This window comes from Polypterus senegalus, chromosome 1 (genome assembly GCF_016835505.1).
Source record: "Polypterus senegalus isolate Bchr_013 chromosome 1, ASM1683550v1, whole genome shotgun sequence".
NCBI lineage: Eukaryota > Metazoa > Chordata > Cladistia > Polypteriformes > Polypteridae > Polypterus > Polypterus senegalus.
The window spans coordinates 130,021,075-130,045,055 of record NC_053154.1 but is presented as its reverse complement, the minus strand read 5'-3'; the positions used below and the strand labels follow the sequence as shown (position 1 = coordinate 130,045,055).

At 37.8% G+C, this 23,981-nt stretch overlaps 1 protein-coding gene across 2 annotated transcripts; it reads right to left on the bottom strand.

The window, feature by feature from the left end:
• Window positions 1-2,000: 2,000 nt before the first annotated feature.
• LOC120532016 (P2Y purinoceptor 13-like) lies at window positions 2,001-16,833 on the bottom strand. 2 transcript variants are annotated; one of them, XM_039757938.1, is made up of 3 exons: window positions 16,390-16,833; window positions 8,067-8,172; window positions 2,001-4,102 (listed from the first exon to the last, which is right to left on the bottom strand). In XM_039757938.1, exon 3 carries the CDS (start codon window positions 4,094-4,096, stop codon window positions 3,071-3,073), a length of 1,026 nt encoding a protein of 341 aa, XP_039613872.1. In that variant the 5' UTR covers window positions 4,097-4,102; window positions 8,067-8,172; window positions 16,390-16,833; the 3' UTR covers window positions 2,001-3,070. The 2 variants fall into 2 exon arrangements, with proteins under 2 accessions (XP_039613872.1, XP_039613876.1); XM_039757942.1 differs by lacking the exons at window positions 8,067-8,172; window positions 16,390-16,833 and adding an exon at window positions 7,525-7,559.
• Window positions 16,834-23,981: the final 7,148 nt, after the last annotated feature.

Sequence of the window (23,981 nt, the reverse complement as noted above, 5' to 3'; positions counted from 1 at the left end):
TTTGTGGTAAAAGCCTTCCACATCAACATACACAAATATGTGGAGGGATCTCACTACCCTACAACTCCAACACTTTTTGAATAAAATAGCAATTGCATGTAAATCACCATTCATTCATATATTGTAGCATTTACTGTAAAGTGGCATTGCAATATACTATAAATAAGTGTCAAAATACATAACAACAGGATGTTGTTGACCTTACATGAACATATAGATATCTTTCCTCCTTTACCCTGTCACTATTTTGTTCAAATGGAACTTTGTATAGTTGCTTAGCTGTCACTGCATGCCTCTTCAATATATGGTCCACAGTTGACAAGCTAACAGACTCTGCGTATGTTCCCGAATATTGTCTTGTCCTCCACAACAGCACTTTGGATCTCCCAGAGTGTAATGGAATTATTTGCTCCCACCATATTTACTACTTCCAGTTCTTGGTTAGCTGTAATTACTGGGGCTCTACCACCAGCATGGGGCAGTGGTACAAACCCACCAATAAAGAACGTAGCTAATCATTTATATAAAAAGGACAGAAACCATTGATTTTTCAATACCATCTGAGATGTGAGACAACAGATCACTATACTCAGTATAGTGACATACTTTACAGTACTCTACAGTAATTATAATGCAGCTGTAGTGGTGTATAGGCACAATATTGTGTAGCATTGAAGATGGATGTACAGTATTGTCAGTATCTGTTCTCATTCCAAAATGGCCACAGTGTGGATGCCACAATAGGCACCCATCTCCTGACCTTATCTATGCCTAGACCATGGTTGATTACATGATCAACAATTGTGCCTTTCATTTCTTGATATACTTGGGGGTTCCGACAACCACTCATCCCCCTCTCTCTTCCCTGTTCATGTGTACTTGGACCCCCTCCACTCATCATGCCTTGTCCCTGTGCAACAGCTAGCTGATCCATGTAGCACTACACACCGTAGTAACTCACAAAGGGGCACTTTATATGCTGGTGAGTAATCAGTCTGAGGATATGCACCTTTGAGATGGGTTGACAACATGTGCTTTCAGTGTTCTGCCATGACTAGAAACATTTACTCTATGCTTCTTCTCACCAGCTTTGTCCTATGTGTAAATCGCCTTTGTGTATTGGTTTATATGCTGTCATCTACAGCAATGAGCTGCTATTTCAGTGTGACAAGAGTTGCTTTTTGAGTTGACTGATGAATGTTCTGTTATGAGGAATTTCTCATAGTCGACTGAGGAATGCTCTACACAATGAAGAATGTGTTTAGAGTTGGCCAATATGAGCCTCAAGATTTGCAGTTTGTAAAAAACAAAGAGAAATGTGAATGTGCTGTGACCACATGCATTGTTGCTTTGAGGATTTCGTGAACAGTTATGAGAATGGTATTTTTGGTTGTAAAGTACTGTAAAGTACAGTATATTCTCACTACATATATATGAATCTTTGCATATACTTGTTGTAAGTGCCTTGGAGGAAAGACAGGAATTCTGGCCGGGATGCAGGGTGATTTCTTGCCTGGCCAGGAGTCCATAATGGATGGACCAAGAGGACATGGGTACTGGGAGCAGTTTATTCCCTCACAATGGAAGGTGTGTTAAATAGATTAAATGACAGGGTACAACATCTGCTAATGAATTTCAAAAATAACTATTATGATTAATAAAACTTCATTATACATACAGTAGTTTCCCAGGAATTAAACAGTTTATTAGGATTTATATCTAGTCCTGCCAGTAAAAGGGTGGAGTGATTAATTGCAGATTCCAAGTAAATGCAGTTTGGAAACTTTTATCCAGTTTGGCAGGAGATTGTATGAGAGGAATTTTGCCTAGGGCTTTACCTCCAAGGCACTTTTGAAGTTTCCTCTCTCTAAATGTGACACAAATCTCACAAATGTTTAATTCCTTAAATCATGCTTTTGTTATTTTTAACTGCAGTTCACACATTCTGCTCAGGGAGAGCATGGTGCCAAAGCCTCACAGTCCAGCAGATGAGATTGTGGGGTTTAACAATTTTTCATTTTATTCACTAGAATGGATTTCCTGTGATGATGCTTTATTCTTTTCACTATTTTAAAGACACACTGCTATTTTAAACTGCTCTGATCTATATGATCAGGACCAAGTTCATAAAATTTTCACCAATGCTGCTGCAACATTATCTAGAGCCATAGTAAATTGTATTGAATCCAGTGAATGTATGCATAGGTACATTTTAATACAAACCTACAACATATACATTTACATATGCACCAGCAAATTTAGAGACTTTTTAAGAATTTCATAGTGCAATCCCCTTTTAATTTAAGTAAACACAAATTTTAGTTTTCAAGAGAGAGTGAATGCTAGCATCCAGTCTGAATAAGTCTTGACATGAGTATCGTTGATCGCTGCCAAGCATTGGAATGGCTGGACCTGAACTTCTGTGACATATGCCAATATGTTTACTATCAATTTTGTTGTGGTGAAATAGTCTTAAGTTTAAATGAGAAATGACTTTATATGATTTTGAATGCATATTGCATTTGTATTGCCAGAACATGGGGTGTCCGACCAACATCAGAATGCCGCCACTCATCTAATAGTGGTCATTGACATTGTCTGTGACGATAGCCTTGTTCAAGGAGGATAAAATTTAAAATGTAGAGAGTTCTTCCATATTAACTTCATATTCTGTAACACACTTACTACAGACTTATTCAGGGTTGCTTGAGTACAGAAGAGCCATTCCATCATCACCAGAAAACAGCCCTGCACAAGGTCCACTTCTAATACATAAATCAATGATGCTCAACAAAATACATTGAACACTGAAGTCGCAGGATTTTTTCAGTCACCTGATACACTGTAACTTAAAGATCTATAATTCAAAGTACAGTAATCACAGGTTTTCCTGGTATTGTAGATTACTTCTTCCCTTTTAAAAGGTCAAATATATACATACACACTTGACATTTCTTTGCTTATTTAATGTCAGGAATTATGTTTATATAAATGCTAAAATTTTATATTGAATTAATAAGCCAGTCATGTGAGCCATATCCTAAAACATTTCACAAGTATTTTGAAATGTTTAAACTGTTGTTGCTTCAACATCTTCTGTAAATGATGACTCTGGTGGTTGAAAAGGAAGACATCTGCACACTTTTCGTATTGCATCAGGTACCTTCTTCTGGAACGATTTACACAAGAGCACATACATAATTGGATCCAAACAGACATTAGTTGCAGAAAGCCATAGAGTAGTTTCCTTTGTTATATACAAGCTATTCTGCATGTGGCAGTTTGACACTTTCCCTGTCTGGCTCAGTGTGTAAGGTATTCTATTAAAATGAAATGGGGCAAAGCAGATGAAGAACACAGCCACCACAACAAACACACGTAATTTAACAAGCACTGTGGCATTCTTATTAGTGCCTTGGCTATTTCGATATGAGTCATATACTTTCTTGCTGATTAATGTGTAACACACAGTCATCAAACCAAAAACTGTCCAGAAAATAACTTGGCAAATATAGTTGATAGCCTCATGCCATTGCAGGCCAAATTGCCCTTTTAACAAGCTGCATTTTCTTGCTAAGAAAGGTGTTGGTTTTTTATTGGTGAAAACCATGTTGGGTAAAGCTGTTATAAAGAACATTAAAGCCCACAGAGTAATGGTGAAATATTTTCCAAATGTTGCTTTGCGGATGAAGGATCTTCCAAAGGGCCTCACAATTTTCAGAAACCGATCCAGGCTGATTAGGCCTAAGAGAATGATGCTGACATACATCATCATGTAGAACAAAACAGCACTGTAGCGGCAGACAAAAGCTTTCAGGTAATACTGACCAAGTTCAGCATCACTCACTGCTTTAATTATAATAGTCACAGTCATGATTAAATCAGCCACCATCACATTCTTAAGGTAAACAATAAATGTTGATTTACTTGGGATTTTGAAGAAGATCCATGCCATCAGACTGTTGAGGAAAATGGAGGCAATGGCCAGCAACATGTACAGGCATGGAAATATGACTTTTGTGATGCTGGTGTCACGCACACATTTCGCTGAAGACACATTCTGGAGTATGGAAGCATTTGTCAAATTCAAATTCATTTTACACTATAAAAAGAAAAAAAAAGTTAGTTAAGTTTGTGTATACTATTAAATATGTTATTTTCAGTTTTTTTGTTGTGTAAAGCAACTAATATTTGATTTTCATGTTAGTGTATTTCCTGGATGGTTACTTCATTATTTATTGCAATTATGACAACAGTTATAAAGTTGTTTCATTAGAATGGCTTGGCAAGTTTCACCCTTACATTAGTTAGTCATATTTTAACTTATGTTTCTAAGATTATGCATACATAGCCATGGATAATCACAAACAACTATTGACACCTTCTTTTAGAATATTAAACAATTATCATTTATCCACATATTACTTTTTCTCTCTCATCCCTTCTCCATTTTAAAGTAATGTTCACACCAAAAATGATAACCTTTTGTCAATAATGAAATGCGCCTTCTTCAAAGGATACTCCAGGTCATTAGTAATCTTTGTGATCTTACCAGCAAATGAATTCGAAAAAACAATGTGGTTACTGAACATGAAGTGAAACCACACAGTAGCACAGTGCACTGCACAGAACAAACCAAATCTATCTATCTATCTATCTATCTATCTATCTATCTATCTATCTATCTATCTATCTATAATATAGTGCCTTCTATCTATCTATCTATCTATCTATCTATCTATCTATCTATCTATCTATCTATCTATCTATAATATAGTGCCTTCTATCTATCTATCTATCTATCTATCTATCTATCTATCTATCTATCTATCTATCTAAACAGCAGGTTAATATGCCAATTTACATGTATGTAGAAAGATTTTAACATTGTGAGTCCCTGTCACATTCACAAAACAGAAACATCAAAAGCTTGTGTGTTGGTAGGAACTTTAAAATTTATTTGCACTTATGTAGTTGAAAACTACATAATGTCTGTTTGGTAGTGGGGCTCCAAATGGGAAGAGTAACCCAGTAATGACAGGCGAATTTTCAACTGTTTGCATTTTCTTCTTAATGATCAAAAAATGACAAATGCCTGGAAATGGCCACATAAGATATATTATACTGTAGATGACTCTGAGCTGATATAGCCCAGCAACTAAAACCCCCTCATGTTTATAAAGTAAGTAGCTAAACCACATATGCCTGGGGATCAGTCCTTTAGCCAGAATAGCTGCTAACGCCTATGACGCCTCAGGGTAGGAGGGAGTACATTTTAGACGGTCTGTCAATTCAAAGTTTTTTTTGTCACAATTCAGAGAAATGCCTGGCAAACAGATAGCATAATATATATATATATATATATATATATATATATATATATATAAATGAACACCCAAACATGAACACTGAGGACAAGGAAAGTCAGATCAATCATCAAGTAAGTAGCAAGTCGAGTTCTGGTTTCGTCTATTAGGAGAGATGGATATCTGAGGCGCAACTCCGTTAGCGGCGGTATTATTTTTTCTCTTTTTTATCATCCCGAGGTATCATGTATTTATTCAATCCGAGGGGGTTCGATTACATTATACGCATACATATATAAGCATGAGTAGTAGAACAAAGGCTCAGAAAAGTAACGGAAAAAACAGCTAAAGCGTCAACCACGCCTAAACAGGTTTCAAGTTCAAGCTCAAAGTACGGCCTGCCAGTCACTGACCTGGAACAGAGAGGCGAAAGCACAGATTTCCCGGGACCTGAAACGGTCAACTCGTCGATTCCAGATGGATCATTGAAACTGAAAATGTCATTACCTTCCGCGATGTCAACTACGCCTCGCGAGCCAACAACACCGAGATGTGTCCGAGATGAAGGCAATGATCGCCGCAATGCAAAGGAGCTCAAGAATAATATAAAGAATGATATACATGATTTAAAGAAAGAAATAAAGGACGTACACAAGACAAACTATAAGCTGCTTCAGGTTATTAAAGACCAGAAAAACGTTTAAGTAATCGCCTTGAGGCAACCTTTAAAGGTATTCTAGAAAAAAATGAGGAAAACTAGAGGAAAATGCATACACGTTTGAAAATAAACGTAGAGCATTTGGCGCTCAATTTGAAGAAGTTAAGCAAACATTCGCGACTCGTACTGAAACAGCTGAACTAGCATCTCCCGCTGACTGAAAAGCAATGGCACAAATTCGGAATGCAAAGAGCTTGGAGACAGACTCGCTGCACAGGATGATGGGTGCAGAAGGAATAATAACAGAATCGAAGGAATAATAACAGAATCGAAGTTCACCCTGAAAGTCCAAACCTAGTGAAATTCGTAGCTGAACTATTCTCTAAAATAATTGGAGAGGACTCTAAATCAGACATCGAGATAACAGCAGCTTACCGAATACATGGATCGAATACCACATTGTGCGCTTTGAAAAACCACAATTTAAATTACATTTAATATTACTTCTAAGACATAAACAAGAGATTATATCACCTTCAACAACTTGAAGTGTTAAACAGTACGAACAGACCAGATCAGATACAGCCTCTGGTATCTTTCCAAATTGAAAGTGGGCATTCAAGGCAAGTTCTGCGAAAACTGATCCCGACGAATTTTCAAATACCCTCGCGAGTCACTTCTAATCCTACATGCTAAATAAGATCTTACCTGCTGTTTGATCCGCTCGCAATGATACTAGTACCGTTTTTTTTTATAGGGGACTGTTTAACATCATACCCTTGGTTTATTGTATTAGGGCTTACTATCAAACGTTATCTGCTTATCCAGGGCTACTGTTTAACATCATTCCCTGGGTTTACTCTCTCAGGACTGTTTAACATTTTATTTTATGTTTATAGTATTTGGACTGTACTGTCATTAGATATCTCTATTTTAAATTAATGGGGGGCTTGTTTTGTTTTGGACGTGCGCTGTCTGACTTTGTGAAGTGGGGTCTAGCCTCGTGTGGGGAGGTAATGCCGGGCGGGGAGGGGGGAGTTTTGTGAAGAGAGCAAGCTATTTCTAATCTAGAAATACAATCCTCTTGCAATCCTTATAATTGCAAGAGCCAATGTAACAATAGGCTTTATGGCAATAACGCCTGGAAAAATGGGAAATTAAGGTCAAAGCTATCTTATATAATAATGTATTATCTTAAATTATGACTACAAAATATCAACAAAAGTTCAGAAGCAATGTCTCCCTGACCAAACAGTTAACTTTGTGAGCTGGAATGTTAAAGATGTCAATCACGAATTAAAGAGAAAAAGTATTCTCTGACCTTACAAGTCTAATTGCTATATAATAGTATTTTTACAGGAGACCCACTTATTAAGCAAGGATCAGTTTCGGCTGCACAGAGACTAGACTGGCCAAATATTCCATTCCAATGAAAGGGTTGAAATTCTTATGCATAGAACAATCTCATCTGTAGTATCAGATGTAGTATCTGATTCTCAAGGGCAATAGGTGATTATCATAAGTAATTTATTAAAGTGATTTTGATAAATATCTACGCACCCAATGTGGATGATATGGACTTCCCCCAAAACGTATTTGCATCCATTCCCAATGTGAACACAATTTTTTGTGTTTTAAATCCAGACCTAGATAGGTCTCCTGCCACAGGGGCGATTGACATCTAACACTGCAAAGACAATTGCACAGTTTGTAACTGATCACAACTTATCAGACCCCTGAAGATTTCCAAACCCAAACTCAAGAGCATACTCCTTCTACTCACCAGCGCATCACTGCTGCTCAAGAATTGATTATTTCTTTACAGATAACAGTTTCTTGCCTACAATTCAATCTTAAAAGTATGACACTATTCTTAACTACGACTATGTCTCTTTGATCATGGAGCTAAAATCGCTATGCCCCTCATACTCATCTCGCATCTGATTAGCAAACGAGAACTGCACAGAATTTATACCCAAGCAAATTGAATTTTTTCAGAGACAAATACATCCTCAGAGGTCTCTGCAGGAATACTCTGGGAAACTCCCATTTAATCTTCATAGCTCATATCCTGCAAATTTAGAATAAGTCTAGTAATGTACCTCTTCTGTGGACCTTCTGTTGGTGCAGGACTGAAATGGCAAGTCCTCAGGCCTCTGTCCTGACAAGACATCGGGTCCTCAACCGCCGACTCCAGCAAGAATCAACCTACAGCCATGTGAAATAAAAAGTATGTTATCCAATTAAATGCCGATACGTATTTATAGGATTTCAAATACAATGTAATAACTTCATTATTCTAGTTCAGTTGATATGCTCCTTAATGCATATATTACTCAAAATTTGTGTTGGGATGAGTGTGATTTATATTAAGAGCTGGCAATTATAGAAAAACACAACTGCCTACATACATTCAATAATAAAACACAAATATACCAAATATACCAAAGCCCCAAGGTAACATGCCCTACAATAGCAGGATGTGGGAAATAATGTGGTCACCACTTCACTGCCATCCTTTCACACAAGTGATCATAAAAATTTAAAACACCAATTTGCTTGAACAGAGATGTGCCTACTAAAGCCAACTGAAAGGTGCAATGCTGGATTTCGCTGACATGCAACATCTAGCTGCTGACACTCAAAAGCTGCTCTCTAAATATCTAGCGTTGCAGCCAGCAGTGAGGGGTATGTGAGCTACAAAGTGTTAGGCTAGACTTTCCTTAACCTGTACACTGCATAGTGTGTAATAAAGCCTGAAATCTTTTTAACCTTTCATTCACTTGACCACACTGTCTGACTTTGAAGTCATTAAGTTCATTAAGATCCTGAAAAAGTAAGAATTGTACTAACTCTAAGTATCGGCAAATGTCATTAAATACTTCTTAAAATGCAGTGAACTGTGAACTGATCCTTTCAGGGTCACGCTCTTGACATTCTCTCTGACAAGCTTCCTCATACCCAAAACCATTGTTTTTAGAGTTTAAGCCCAATCCAGATCCATCTGCAACTTTGCCCTGGGTCTACCCCTCTTGTAGCATTATAACAAATTCTAATGAATTATCTAATCTTTTCAAAGTCAAGGTAAATAATATTGTATGCTATGCTCGAAAACTAATACAGTACTTTGATTAGCTTTTCATAAAAATAAAGAAAAAGGTCTCTAAAGAAAACTGTTCAATAACACCCCTATTTTGTTTAGCTGGTTCGCTGTCCTGCATAACATATTAAACTAACTAGCCTAGAGTTAGTGGGACACATTTATATAATCAGATACTGTTTACTAGCTTCTAGTTATTAGGTATTACTTTAGTAGGTAAAGTTAATTGAAAAATAAATATTAACTGTTTATTTACAGTCACGCATGTGTGTTGGAGAGCTCCTCGCAGGCTCAGTCGAAGTATAATAACCCGCCGAGACGAGAAGGAGAGCTGCCACTAACATTATCATCTTCTATCTCCACAGTACAGAGAAGCTGCCCAGTAAGGACATCTGACTCCGTCCCTTTCAGTCCAGCTGCCATAAAACCCCAGGCATCCTGGAAGTTGACATTATTACTGGCTTGAGCAACCAACTGGACAGAGCTCTGCTAGCAGCAACTAAAAAGCCTCCCTGTGATTTATTTTCCTGTATTTCCCACATACCGGACATAACGCCAAAGAGTGTCTGTTCTGCTTTTTCTTTTGTCCTCAGACAATAAAAGGGACAACCCTGTTGATGCCCCAACATTTCTTACTGTTTTCAGAACTGTCATTGTCACACCCAGCCACAATATATATTGTGATCTGCAGAAGGCATAGTAGTACTCAAAACCCCAAAGAAAATTGCACATCATGATGTTCTGGGTGCAAATAATAGTTTATTAAAAAATTATTTACTCTAAAATCGGTACTGACCCCTACTCTCTTTTCTGTTTCTTTTTCCGGTTTCTTTGTGGTGGTGGCCTGCGCCACCACCACCTACTCAAAGCTTCATGATGCTCCAACAATGATGGACGGATTAAAAGGCAGAAGTCTACGTGACTTCATCAAGCCCTTCCGTGAGAACCCTAAATCCAAATAGGACTGTTTCATTTATGTTAGGTAGAATGCCCAGAGGGGACTGGGCGGTCTCATGGTCTGGAATCCCTGCAGATTTTATTTTTTTTTTCCTCCAGCCGTCTGGAGTTTTTTTGTTTTTTCTGTTCTCCCTGGCCATTGGACCTTACTCTTATTCGATGTTAATTAATGTTGATTTATTTTGTTTTATAATTGTGTCTTTCATTTTTCTATTCTTTAATATGTATAGCACTTTGAGCTACTGTTTGTATGAAAATGTGCTATATAAATAAATGTTGTTGTTGTTGTTGTTGTTTATTAGTAAGGAAATACCTGTCTGCAGGCTTCTCTTCATAATACTCAACAGTATAGTCCAGTTTTTCTTCCCTGTGTGCTTCCCTCCTCCTGCCACTCTTCTCAACAAGCCTTGTTTGCCTCCTCCCAACTCCAACTCCCTCTGAGATGTGGAGTGGCCATTTATATATTGAGAACTATTTGCGGTGTCCAAATATCAGACCTGGTATGCATTTCTGAGTCTGGCATGATCCCCTTAATCAGAAGGTGACTTTCCTTCATCATTCATCAGACCATTAGGACAGCATTTTTTCACTTAAGAAACATAGCAAAAGTTAGACCTCTTATATCATTGAAAGATGCTGAGAAATTAAATCACGCTTTTGTTTTCAGTTGACTAGATTACTGTAATGCACTCCTCTCAGGGCTACCCAAAATAGACATAAATCACTTGCAAAGAGTGCAGAATGCAGCTGCTAGAATCCTAACTAGGAAAAGAAAATCCGAACACATTTCTCCAGTTTTGATGTCACTACACTGGTTACCTGTGTCTTTCAGAATTGACTTTAAAATTCTGCTTATGGTTTTTAAAGCCTTAAATAATCTCGCTCCATCTTATATATCAGAATGTCTGATACCCTATATCCCAAATCGTAACCTTAGATCCTCAAATGAGTGTCTCCTTAGAATTCCAAAATCAAAACTTAAAAGAAGTGGTTAGGTGGCCTTCTGCTGTTATGCACCTAAAATCTGGAAGAGCCTGCCAATAGGAATTTGCCAGGCTAATACAGTGGAGCACTTTAAAAACTGCTGAAAACACATTACTTTAACATGGCCTATTTATAACTTCACTTTAATTTAATCTTGATACTCTGTATGTTCAATTCATTATAATAACTATTCATGATGGCTCTAAAATCCGTACTAAACCCTACTCTCTCTTCTGTTTCTTTTTCCGGTTTCATTGAGGTGGCGGCCTGCGCCACCACCACCTACTCAAAGCTTCATGATGCTCCAACATTGATGGACTAAAAACCAGAAGTCTGCATGGCCATCATCATCAAGTCCTTCCGTGAGAACCCTAAATCCAAAGAGGACTGTTTCATTTATGTGAGGTAGAATGCCCAGAGGGGACTGGGCAGTCTCATGGTCTGGAATCCCTGCAGATTTTATTTTTTTTTCCTCCAGCCGTCTGGAGTTATTTTTTGTTTTTTCTGTCCTCCCTGGCCATCGGACCTTACTCTTATTCTATTTTAATTAATGTTAACTTATTTTATTTTCTTACTGTGTCTTTTATTTTTCTATTCTTCATTATGTAAAGCACTTTGAGCTACATTTTTGTATGAAAATGTGCTATATAAATACATGTTGTTGTTGTACCTCTGCAAATCTACCTGGTGTTCCTCAAGTACCACAACAGGGCTGCTCACCAGGACTGCAACTATAAGGTTGCCCTGTGGGTGGTGCGTGTCCCAGCGATGGTTTGCTGCTAGCCCATGTATCGTTGGGTCATCTGTCCACAAATGACAGTTCCTTTCTGACCTTCTAACCTGGCCAGGAGGCAAAGGCATCCCAGCCAACTACTGTAATTAGCTGCCCATATATATATATTATTACATAATTGTGAAACAAGTTGCTTATAAACTTGCTCCAGAAGCACAATTTTGTATCACTCTTCTTTTCCTGTTTTAAGTTTTAAAAGGTTTTATAAAAGTGCCATACCATTTCCACCTCATGTTCAGCTCATTCTGTTTTCCAGAATACAAACTGAAGATTATTTTAGATATGGTATATAGAGGTTTAATTGTGGACTATTTAGTATATAGTAAGAGTTATGAATCCAAACAATATTCTTTAATTACCGGCTCTAGTTTCCATTAAAACAAGATAGTCTCAAAACGTAACTAGATAAAGCTATATACAGTTTATAAAATGCAATAAAATGAGTCACTCACTAACTCAAAAAACAAAGCACTATTTCATATTCAGTTAAAAAGCTGAAATTTGGCAGGATTGTACATCTAAGGTAGCAGATATCCTCTAAGAAAGGGCATTTAATATATTAAAATGCATTGGTAATCCTCATGCCCACCAGAGGAAAACTAAATACCCAATAATCTCAAAAATACTTTGACTGATTTCACTGAAATTTGGTGATGTTAAAGAAAAAGGACAATTAGCCAACCGTTTTTTGACTATATTTATTAATATTATGCTAAATTGCATGCTTTGTGATCTACTGAGAGCATGATTTATGCTAATGAAGAATGCAGCAGAAGTGAATGATGTGCCATGTGAATAGCTGCATTATCCAACACAGAAAAAAAGATATGACCATGTTTTTTGATGAATTTTTTAAAGATTTTTTTATAATTTGGTGTGGTTATAAAAAGAGGAAAATTAAGTGGCCTGTGTTTTTTATATCCTTTTTCCCACTGAACTATAAGAAAGAATTATGCAGACAAATGTGGCTTCTCCATTTAGACAAATTAAGACAGCCAGAAGAAACAAAGTTGAAGGAGGAAAAACTCTCTATTCTGCTGGCTATGTCTTAATCCTTGTGATGCTTTATAAGTAAAATACAAATTTGAGCCGGGCTGCTTTAACCTTCTTGCATTATCAAGAATTGTATTTGTACTTCAAATAATGGCTGTGGGGAGTGATGGAAAAATACATGCACTTTTGCAGAAAACAGACCATGATAAGCCACTACTCTTTGTTTTGTTAAGCAGAAATAGGGAACTACAGGTATGGCATATTGGCTCACTTCAAGGCCTGTGTTCAACACAAGTCAGAAATGGCGGCATGTTTTGGTCAGTTTAAATGCTTGCATGGGTCAGTAAAGGGGTTCCTCACAAACAGAACATGAAGGAGGTTAATATTGTGAATAGTTCATGACAGTGCTTATAAAGTTCAGTTCATTGCATGGACCATTAAAATGTGCAGCCGGTAAACGTCAATGCTGTGTGTAATAACTTAAACTAAACCCTGATTCAGTGTATATTGCAAATGATCTAAACTCTCCAAAACTTTCTAACAATACAAGATTACTGATCAGAACTTTATATTCAAATCATATTGAAGCTACCATTTTTGCAGGATGTGTTAGAAGAACAATTATATTTATACCTCAAAATTCCCATTATTCCTACAAATTATCCATTTCAAATCAAAACAATTCAGTGTCCTGTAAAATTATTTTTTTCAATGCATAACATCAAAAGCCGAGTCAGTAGGAAAAGCAGGAATGGATCAACAGCTGGAATGTTTTACTGATAAGAAATGGTTCAGTATGTAGCATAATCAAAAGTAAGAAGTTCCGGTAAATTAATAATATTACTCCTGGGAAAAATTATTGTGTACAGAAATGTACTTTATTAGTTAGACAGCACTTATGTTACGTCCAATTAACCAACAGCAGTTTAACTGAGGCCCAGTGTCTTGGGAAATTAAATATTTTAACAAACAAATACATAAAAGGATTCATAAAAATAAAGGAAGCTTCTGACTTGGCTAAAGATAAAAAGAAGAGTCAAGTGATAGTGAAACATTATTAAGGTTTATTGCTGCAGGTATAAAGGGGCTCCAGTAACTTTTCTTGAAATGCTTCTGTTGAATAATTCTTTGATTAATTCTTTGAGTGCCATATGGAAGATGTGCAGCATTGTTCATAATGGCGTTCCACTTTCTTTTCATTCTCTCCTCTGCTGCTACCTCCAGGGGGGCCACAGTGTGTCCCATAACTGAGCCTGTCTTTTTAATCAGCTTGATGATTCGGAGAACCTCTGTTGAAGTCATGTTACTAGCCCCTCACACTAAAGCATAAATAAATGCACTGGCCATCACAGACTTATAGAACATGAAAAGGATTGCAGTGCCCACATTAAAGGAATGCAACCTCCTAAATGAGTCTACTCAACTTCTTCTTAAAACGTTCCACAGTCTGTCGTTAATGTTAACCTCCAAGTACATCCACTCCCTGAATACGGACCGAGTGTAGAGGCTCTTTACTGTGGTAAAAGTCAATAAACAGTTCTTTGGTTTTGCTGATATTAAGCTACAGGCTATTCTCTTTGTACCAAGCAACACATTTCTCCATGTGGCCCCTGTACTGTGTCTCACCTTCCCTTACCAGTACACCACATTACTGCAGAATCAGTTGAGAAAGAATTTGTGAACCAGCTATCCTGACTACAATTTCCAGTATTCCAAATTAGGAAAGTTTGTCTTATTTGCAGACTCCAACATGTCCGACAAAGTCAATCCCCGTCTTTTGTAGAAATCTTTATGACCCAAGGAAAACACCCAAACAAACCCACCAGTGATGCTCTTATTGGTCACTTTATTATGCTTCATGTCCTCCTTGGTGGTTCTTTATTGCCAAACTACAGCTGACATTTTGTTTATTTGTAATTTTGCTTTTAACTGTCACTTTTACATTTTACTAGCTGTCCCCTGCGGCTCTGCCCTTGTATTAGTGAAACAGGACAATGAGGAGGGCCCTGCCTGGCTTCCTACTCCTGATGTCACAGTTCCCCCTTGGATTAGCGCGAATATATTGCTCCTGCAAGTGAATCATGATTCTTAGCGCAATGAGAGTAGTCGCAAAATCAACTGGAATGTTCAAGCAAATTCTAGAAAAAAGCCCAATCTAAATCCATTAAGTAGTTCTTTCGTAAGATACGCCTTGAGGCTGGCGCATGAATGAGGAGGGCCCCACCCCCCCTCCCATCAACCAGAATGTTCAAGCAAATTATAGAAAAACACTATCTAAATCTGTAAAGTAGTTATTTTATGAAAAGCGGACAGACAGACAGACGTTGGATTTTATATACAGTATATAGAGATTTAGCCATATGGTTAATTCTGGAGTAATTTCTTTGGTAGGCAGTATTATTCAGTATTTTTTTCCTATAATACGATTCTCTTACTTGTCCATAGCTTGATGATTATAATTTGGGAATGAGCTTCTGGTGCATAATATGAAGTTCACTTTTATACGTACCCCGTTGCTCTTCAACTATTTTAAGTTATACTACTTCACTTCTTTAATGGTTTGTTATGTCTTTTTAATTTATCCTCATGAAATTTAACTTAGCAGTTTCACTTCTTCCAGAACTTTTTGGCAAAAACAAATTATATTGAGTGTATGTTATAATGTTAAAAGTGCTGAATTAACCTTTAATCTTTACTGATTGGCATCAAGAAGGAACCTCAAAACTTGCCAACATTTTGGTTTCACGGCTCAAATATTAAAATAATATGTATACAGGTTTACCTTAAGTAGGTTTCTAGTGATAAATCAACAGTAAGGCAGCTGTTTATGTCACAATTTGGAATTTTCCCTTTTTACCTGTTAAAGGAGATGAGGATGTGATAGTGCATTTGTGGGTTGTCTAGTGGTTGAACTGAATAGTCATACAGAAGTGTATTTTGCTGTGTAAACCATAAACAGATTGTTTAATGTGGCACTTTTTATTGATCTTTTATTGGACACAGTGTGATAGCAATATAATTGTTTGTGCATCCATTTGACATGTGAATTTCAACATGACTTTTAGTAATTACAAAAAAAACGAAGCACTAACAGAGAGAACCACAAATAGACAGGAATGGATGTATACTTTATATATATATATATATGACACAATAATGAGCTATTTTCAGAACATTGAAAAATGCTTAAACAAGCAGGCAGATATTCAAAGTGACTGTCAATAAACATGAAGTACTGGCAACACACATTTAGTTATTTAGTTTGTATGTTGTGTTTTTACTAGCATATTAATTTAATTAAAATATTAGTGTGACTCTGTAATTATAGACCTATTATCTAATAATCTAACAAAATGTAAATTCATAATGAAGATGACTGAACACTCTTTAGCTTTAATTTCCTAAGATCATTTTATGAAAGTGATTAAAAAGTTCATTCTTAGCAAACAGCAATCACCATGTAAACATTAGCATAAATCAGTATAATTTCACAATTTGTAAATGTCATAAATTGAGACACATCCTTAAACACAGAATTGTTATTTTCATAAAATCTTAAACTATTTTAATAGTAGAAGTAAAACAAATGGTCACTTACAGTAGCAGTATTTCTGAGCACTACTGTATATAAGCTGCTCTGCCACCTCACACTGTTGTCTCCAGCAGATCTGAGTTTCTCTAGTGAATTTCTTTCAGTTGCTTCAATGTCTGCATTTCATTTCCCCTTCTGAAAAACCAATCGGGTGCTGTAATGATTTTAGACTAAGAACATTCTGTTGCATTCATTAAGCCCCTGTGTAAATTACTTACATTTTAAACAGTTAAATTGTGATTTCTAGATAGATTTAGATAAATCTATAATACATATCTGTGACCAATGTAAAGATTCTATCCTCTCACTGGCATTTAGCCATTGTGCAACCAATGCTAACAAGTGTGGTTATGGTAAACAGGAAGATGTTTATGGACTCATTACTGAAATTATTATGAAGGTGCATTTTTCAGTTGGCATAATCGCAATGGAAGCTGCTCAAAATTTACACAACCGCACTGCAGAATCCAAGCTAACTTGTATTTCTTTTAATGAATTGTCTTGTGAATATTTTTACTTTAACAAGTTTAATATTTGTAGTACTTGGGTATTGTACCATGTTAGGCATTATGAATGTAGTGAAAAATCAAGCAAAATATTGATTTACCCAATAAAAGGTGTCATTTTGCTTGACTTCTCACTACAAGTTTAATATTGTAATTCATGTATAGTTTTTTGCTGTGTTTCATTATTTTACAAAGAAAGGCTTTTTGGTCAACAATTTAAAATTAATACAAATTTGCTTTCATATATTGTGATATCTCCAACAGACTCTTGGAAGTTGGCAGAGGGAGCAAAATAAAAGAGTTAGCAGGACAAAGGGCAATGGGAGAGTGAGCAAAGCAAAAGAGTTGGGGTGTCATTCTTGATGAGGACACAGATAACAACTCACTAAAGAAATGGACGTAGGGCTTGTGAATGAAAAATTAAAAAAGATTTCCTTAATATGTCTTTTGTTTCTCCTAGACAACAATGAGATCAGAAAGAAATAAAATGCAGATATAATCTTTTGGCTCATACTTCACAGATTTTTCTGCTGACAAAAAAAAACCCCGGTAGTCTCACAAATGTCTTCTCTTGAATTTCAGCAGAGATCTTGGCAAAGTCACATGATGGGCTACGTTTTTCTAAGTAGTGTCTTGACATTTTTTTTCCCAATTGAAAGTATTTGCATTGCATGCTTAGTTAATATGTGATGAAATGTATGGACAGTTGTTTGTGGTAATAAAACACTTTACTCTGATTACAAAACGGTAGTCCTTGCATCAGAATGATACTATTAGTTACTCCAATTTATTTTGCTACTGTTCCAATTAAAGATGTAGATCAAACTCATTCTGAAATAAAAGACAGGCAGTGTGGCATAGTGGTTAAGAGTTTGGACTTCAAACCCTCAATTTATGGATTCAAATCTCACTACTGACACCATGTGAACTTGAGCAAGTCATGTCATCTGTCTGTGCTCCAATTGGAATAGCAAAAGAAATATAACCAATCAAAGATTAAATGTTACAAATCTCCTTGGATAAAGGTGTCAGTTCAATAATAATGAAAACTATGAAGTCTTGAAAAAAATTAAAACAAAACTAGAAAGATCTCACAAAACATACCATGCATTTCAAACCAAATTTTGACTCTGTTTAGCTCAGGAGTATCTCATGCCTCCTTTTTTTCTAAAGATATTTTTCCTTAAAACAATTTAGGAAAAATGTGACAAAGTTGATTCTTAAATGAAACATAAATTAGAATATTTTAAGTCTCATGGTCCATCAACGATAAATCTTTGAACAGTACATTTTTCCTATTGGTGGGAGTGTTTTGGCAAAAAAGGTGTTAAAAGGGATAGCGAAGGAAAAAGTTGGTGTCAGGCTTTGGATAAGATTTAAAGTGAGGAATGGAAAGGTAATAGGATAAAGGTGATTTTGCAATTTGAGTTTTGTCTGTACCACCATGCATATTAAGTATTTAAATGTACTGTAATTTATATATAGTAACAATGATTATTCTCTTCCATAACCTCCCTCCGCTGAATTATGGACAAACTGATAACCCAGTCACTGCAACTTTTAAATATTCAATTGAAAATCCATCTTCCCACTCTGTCCTTGGAAACATGTTGCCGCTCCAGTACATTTAATATGTCTTTAAAGGTATAGAACTGTTTATGTGCTCACAGCATGTCATGCACATTTTTTGGCACTAGAATGCCAATTTGTTTGCTCAGATTGTGCCTGCATATTGTGTACATTGAAGTTAAATACATATGAATACACATACTCCATATGTAATTATATTCATCCATCCATTTTCTTAATCTGCTTAACCATGGCTGGGTCAGAGGGCAGCTGGAGCCTATCCCAACAACCGCCGTGCACAAGGCTGGAACAGTCCATAGACAGGACATCACCTATAGGTTAATTTAGCTTCACCAATTCACCTAACTCAGATGTCTTTGGACTGTTGAAAGAAACCAAGGCAAATCAATACAGACACGGGGAGAACATGTAAACTTCATGTAGGGAGCACCCAAACGCAAACCTTGGTCTTCTTTCTGTGATACAGCAGTGATACCACAGTGCCACAGACTATAAATAAACTCACTGAACAAATTATTAGGACCACCTGTACAGCTGCCTATGCAATTATCTAGCAGCACAATACATAAAATCATGTAGATGCAGGTGTGGAGCTTTAGTTACAGTAAATGTCAAACAGCTTAATTGGGGAAAATGTGACATTAACCAAGTCATGACTGTTAGTGCCAGACAGGCTGGTTCTGGGTATTTCTGTAACTGCTGATCATATGGGATATTCCATGCACAACAGTCTTTAGAACTGTGGTGAGCAGAAAAGCATCTCAGAATGCACAACATGTTAAACTCCTGTCAGCCAGGAACAGCAAGCTGAGACTGTAGTGGGCATAGGCTCACCAAAACTGGACCGTTGAAGACTAGAAAGACATGAATGAATCTTAATTTCTGTTGTGGTACACAGATGGTAGGGTCAGAATTTGGCACCAACAGCAAGAATCCGTACACACAACCTGCCCTGTGTCAAAAGTCCGGGCTGATGGTGGTGGTATAATGGTGTGGGGAATGTTTTCTTGGCACACTTTGGGCCCATTGAAACCAATCAATCCTTCTTTGCATGCCACAGCTAGTTTGAGCATTGTTGCAGACCATATGCATCCCTTCATGGCCACAATTTACTCACATTCTAATGGCTACATAGAGCATGATGATGCACCATGTCTGAAAGCAAAAGTTGTCTGAAATTAATTTCACGAACATGACTAAGAGTTCAGCATCTTTCAATATCCTTTCCAGTCAACAGATTTGAATCCACCCTTGGGATGTGGTGGAGCGGGTGATTCACAGCATGAATGTGCAGCTAACAAATCTGCAGGAACCATCTGACACAATCATGTCAAAATGGAACAGAATCTCAAAGGAATGTTTCCACCAACTTGCAGAATCCCTGCCATGAAGAACTGAGGCTGCTTTGAGAGCAAAAGGAGTCCACACACAGTATTAGTATAGTGTTCTGAATAATTTGCTATGTGAGTGTATACATAACATATCTGATAAACAGATATAAGAGGTGTTGGCGTTCCAGCCGATATGATATCCCGTGTAGTGGGAAAGTGGCCCCAGCCTACACTCTGGACAGCTGATAGTTCATGAGCTGAACAGGATCAGCAGAGAGAAGAGACACAATCAAAAATTGAAGGGTGAAAGGTGCAAGTTTAATTACAAGAGTGCTGTACTACAAAATCACAGTAGTGTCAGGCGGGCTTTGTTTCACAGTCCTTTATCTCTGACATCCCTCCGTAAATAAAAACAAAAAGTAAAATATGGTATATTTGCAAAAAAAAAAAACTACACTCGTACCAAACTTACACACACAGACACACACACACTCCAAAGGTGAAGGTAATGTTCTTTCTTTATCTCAGGCTCAGGAAGCTCCTCCAATGCGGAAAATGCAGTAAAAAAAAAGTGCACAAGAAAAAAAAAATTAAGTATATACGAAAAGAAAATAAAAACAATTGCACCAATCCCGAAATCAAAACTATCCTAACACCAAATAAGTATATAAACTTCCACCAAAATTATCAGTTGGAGATGAAGATATTATATATAGATTGTCACACATCAAGTGCACTAATGACTTCTCTCCTTCCTTGCAGGAACAAATAAAACCTAACCTACTTCCTTCCGGCTACAGAGCACAACCCAATGACGTAATTTCCTTCTGGTTAGATGGCCCGCCTCGTCCTTCCCATCATCACTATAAAAGAAGCAGCAGTTCTTCTCTGGGGCGTCTTATCTTGGACTCAGTCCTATGAGGCTACTTTGCACCAATGATTGCTATTTTCTTTGCAGCAAAAGTTGTAATACACGGAGTAGATCCTCCCCAAACCTTCACATCTTGTCCATGTGTTTCTACTATATATATATAGAGTATGTATATATATATATATATATATTCTGAACTTGAACGTGGGCAGAGACAGGCATGGACGCAAAAATGTCCCAAAGCACACACTTTTTATTCTTTGAGCACAACACACAGTGCACCAACCAGCCTCAATGCTCACTCCTTTCTTTGCTGGAGTGGAGTGAGGCGGCCTCCTTTATACTACATCAGGAAGTGCTCCAGGTGCTTTCTAGTTAACATCCAGCAGCACTTCCTCGTGTGGCGGAAGTGCTGCATGTGAGTTCAGCTCCTCTTCTAGTAGCACTTCCGGGTGTGGCGGAAGTGCTGAATACCAAGGCTCTGGAGCTGTCCAGGTGCCCCCTGGTGGTGGCCACAGGCCCCAGCAGGGTTGGACTTCCAAACCCCAAACCCATGGCCCTGATATAAACCGGGGGGCTGCCCTCTCATATCCCGGGGGAGGTACTGTTGTTGACAAGTCCATTTCCCTGGCCTCCTCAACAGGGTTCCCTGGCCGTCCATTACAAACATAAACTGCTCAAAAAATTAAAGGAACACTTTGAAAACACATCAGATCTCAATGGGAAAAAGAAATCCTCCTGGATATCTATACTGATATAGACTGGGTAATGTGTTAGGAACGAAAGGATGCCACATCGTTTGATGGAAATGAAAATGATCAACCTACAGAGCCCTGAATTCAAAGACGCCCCAAAAATCAGAGTGAAAAAATTATGTGGCAGGCTAGTCCATTTTGCCAAAATTTAATTGCAGCAACTCAAAATTGTACGCAGCACGTTGTATGGACCCTGTGTTCTTGTATACATGCCTGACAACATCGGTGCATGCTTCTAATGAGATGACAGATGGTGTTGTGGGGGATCTCCTCCCAGATCTGGACCAGGGCATCACTGAGCTCCTGGACAGTCTGAGGTGCAACCTGGTGGCATTGGATGGACCAAAACATAATGTCCCAGAGGTGTTGTATTGGATTTAAGTCAGAAAAGTGTGGTGGCCAGTCAATGGTATCAATTCCTTCATCCTCCAGGAACTGCCTGCATACTCTCACCACATGAGGCTAGGAATTGTCGTGCACCAGGAGCCACTGTACCAGCATAGGGTCTGACAATGGGTCCAAGGATTTCATCCTGATACCTAATGTTAGCCAAGGTGCCTTTGTCAAGCCTGTAGCGGTCTGTGTGACCCTCCATGGAAATGCCTCCCCAGACAATCATTAACCCACCACCAAACTGCTCATGCTGAATGATGTTACAGGCAGCATAATGTTCTCCATGTCTTCTCCAGACCCTTTCACTTCTGTCACATGCTCAGGGTGAACCTGCTCTCATCTGTAAAAAGCACAGGGCACCAGTGGTGCATCTGCCAATTCTGGTATTCTATGGCGAATGCCAATCGAGCTGCATGCTGCTGGGCAGTGAGCTCAGGACCCATTAGAGGACATGGGGCCCTTGGGTCACCCTCATGAAGTCTTTCTGGTTGTTTGGTCAGAGACATTCACACCAGTGGCCTGCTGGAGGTCATTTTGTAGGGCTCTGGCAGTGCTCATCCTGTTCCTCCTTGCCCAAAGGAGCAGATACTGGTCCTGCTGATGGGTTATGGACCTTCTATGGCCCTCTCCAGCTCTCCTAGAGTAACTGCTTGTCTCCTAGAATCTCCTCCATGCCCTTGAGACTGTGCAGGGAGACACAGCAAACCTTCTGGCAATGACACGTATTGATGTGCCATCCTGGAGAAGTTGGACTACCTGTGCAACCTCTGTAGGGTCCAGGTTTCGCCTCATGCTACCAGTAGTGACACTGACTGTAGCCAAATGCAAAACTAGTGAAGAAACAGTCAGAAAAGATGAGGAGGGAAAAATGTCAGTGGCCTCCACCTGTTAAACCATTCCTGTTTTGGGGTCATCTCATTGTTGCCCCTGTAGTGCATCTGTTAATTTCATTAACACCACAGCAGCTGAAACTGATTAACAACCCCCTCTGCTACTTAACTGACCAGATTAATATCCCATAAGTTTAATTGACTTTATGCTATACTCTGATTAAAAGTGTTCCTTTAATTCTTTTGAGCTGTATATATATATATATATATATATATATATATATATATATATATATATATATATATATATATATATATATATATATATATATATATATATATACCATATATACTAACAAAATACGCGAAGTACTGCCTTAAAATCTTTTTTAAGAATAAAAGTAAACCTTTTTTAACTGTGGGAAAATATACCAATAATTATTTGTTAAGGATCTCTTTTTATTCCACATTGTCATATGACCAAGCTGTGCGCTGAGCTTACTTTTGAGCATGCAACGTACAGTCTTGCCTCAAATCTCACAGCTTGGATTGCTGCTGTCATACTCGGTTTGAGTTTCATGGTTTGTTTCAATTACAACAGTATTTGCAGGACTTGTGTTGAAGTGACATTCTGCATCTGTCAAGCATTGTAAGCATGCAACCGGTTTCATCGATAACTTTACATCCAGCCTTTGAGAGTTGAAACATTCATAAATATCAAAGTGTCCACTACTGAAATCGTCACCTGTGAATCTAAGATGTTTAAGAGGCATTGTTGGTTGTCCAAAGGTGTAAAATATTTGGCCATTTCGGTACACTTGAAAGCGACAACCAAATAATTCAGCGGCAGCCATCAACTCACATGGAGAACCATAGGTGAAGGGCTTATGCATTTCACTTTTATAGTGCTCCTGTGTAGTATAATTATCTCCTGTACCGTCATCAGTCCACACCTTGAACCTGTCCCAGTCATTCAATACATAAGACACAATGTTCCTCCGGATATCAAGAGTGAGCCTGATATGGCCGTGCAATATGTAACAAAGAGAATGGAAAAGGTAGGTGCCATCTCCGGGCATGGAAACCACTCGGTAAGTGACAGTTCTTTGATCGATGGTGATCACCTCGATAGACATGTTAATGGGGGTACGGTTGGAACGATAAATGAAATGGGTACCTGAACAATGTAAAGTAAGTCTAAAATACCTTCACAATAACTATAAACGTAATAAACGAACAATAAAACAGTGGAGAAGCCATGGATTAAATAAAAAGGCTGCAGTTATCAGCAGGGAGACGTGAATCCGGTGGTGAAGCAAGGA

What these genes read in the sequence shown, in the direction of transcription:
- LOC120532016 (XM_039757938.1), bottom strand. Translation starts at nt 4,096, where the DNA reads ATGAATTTGAATTTGACAAATGCTTCCATACTCCAGAATGTGTCTTCA.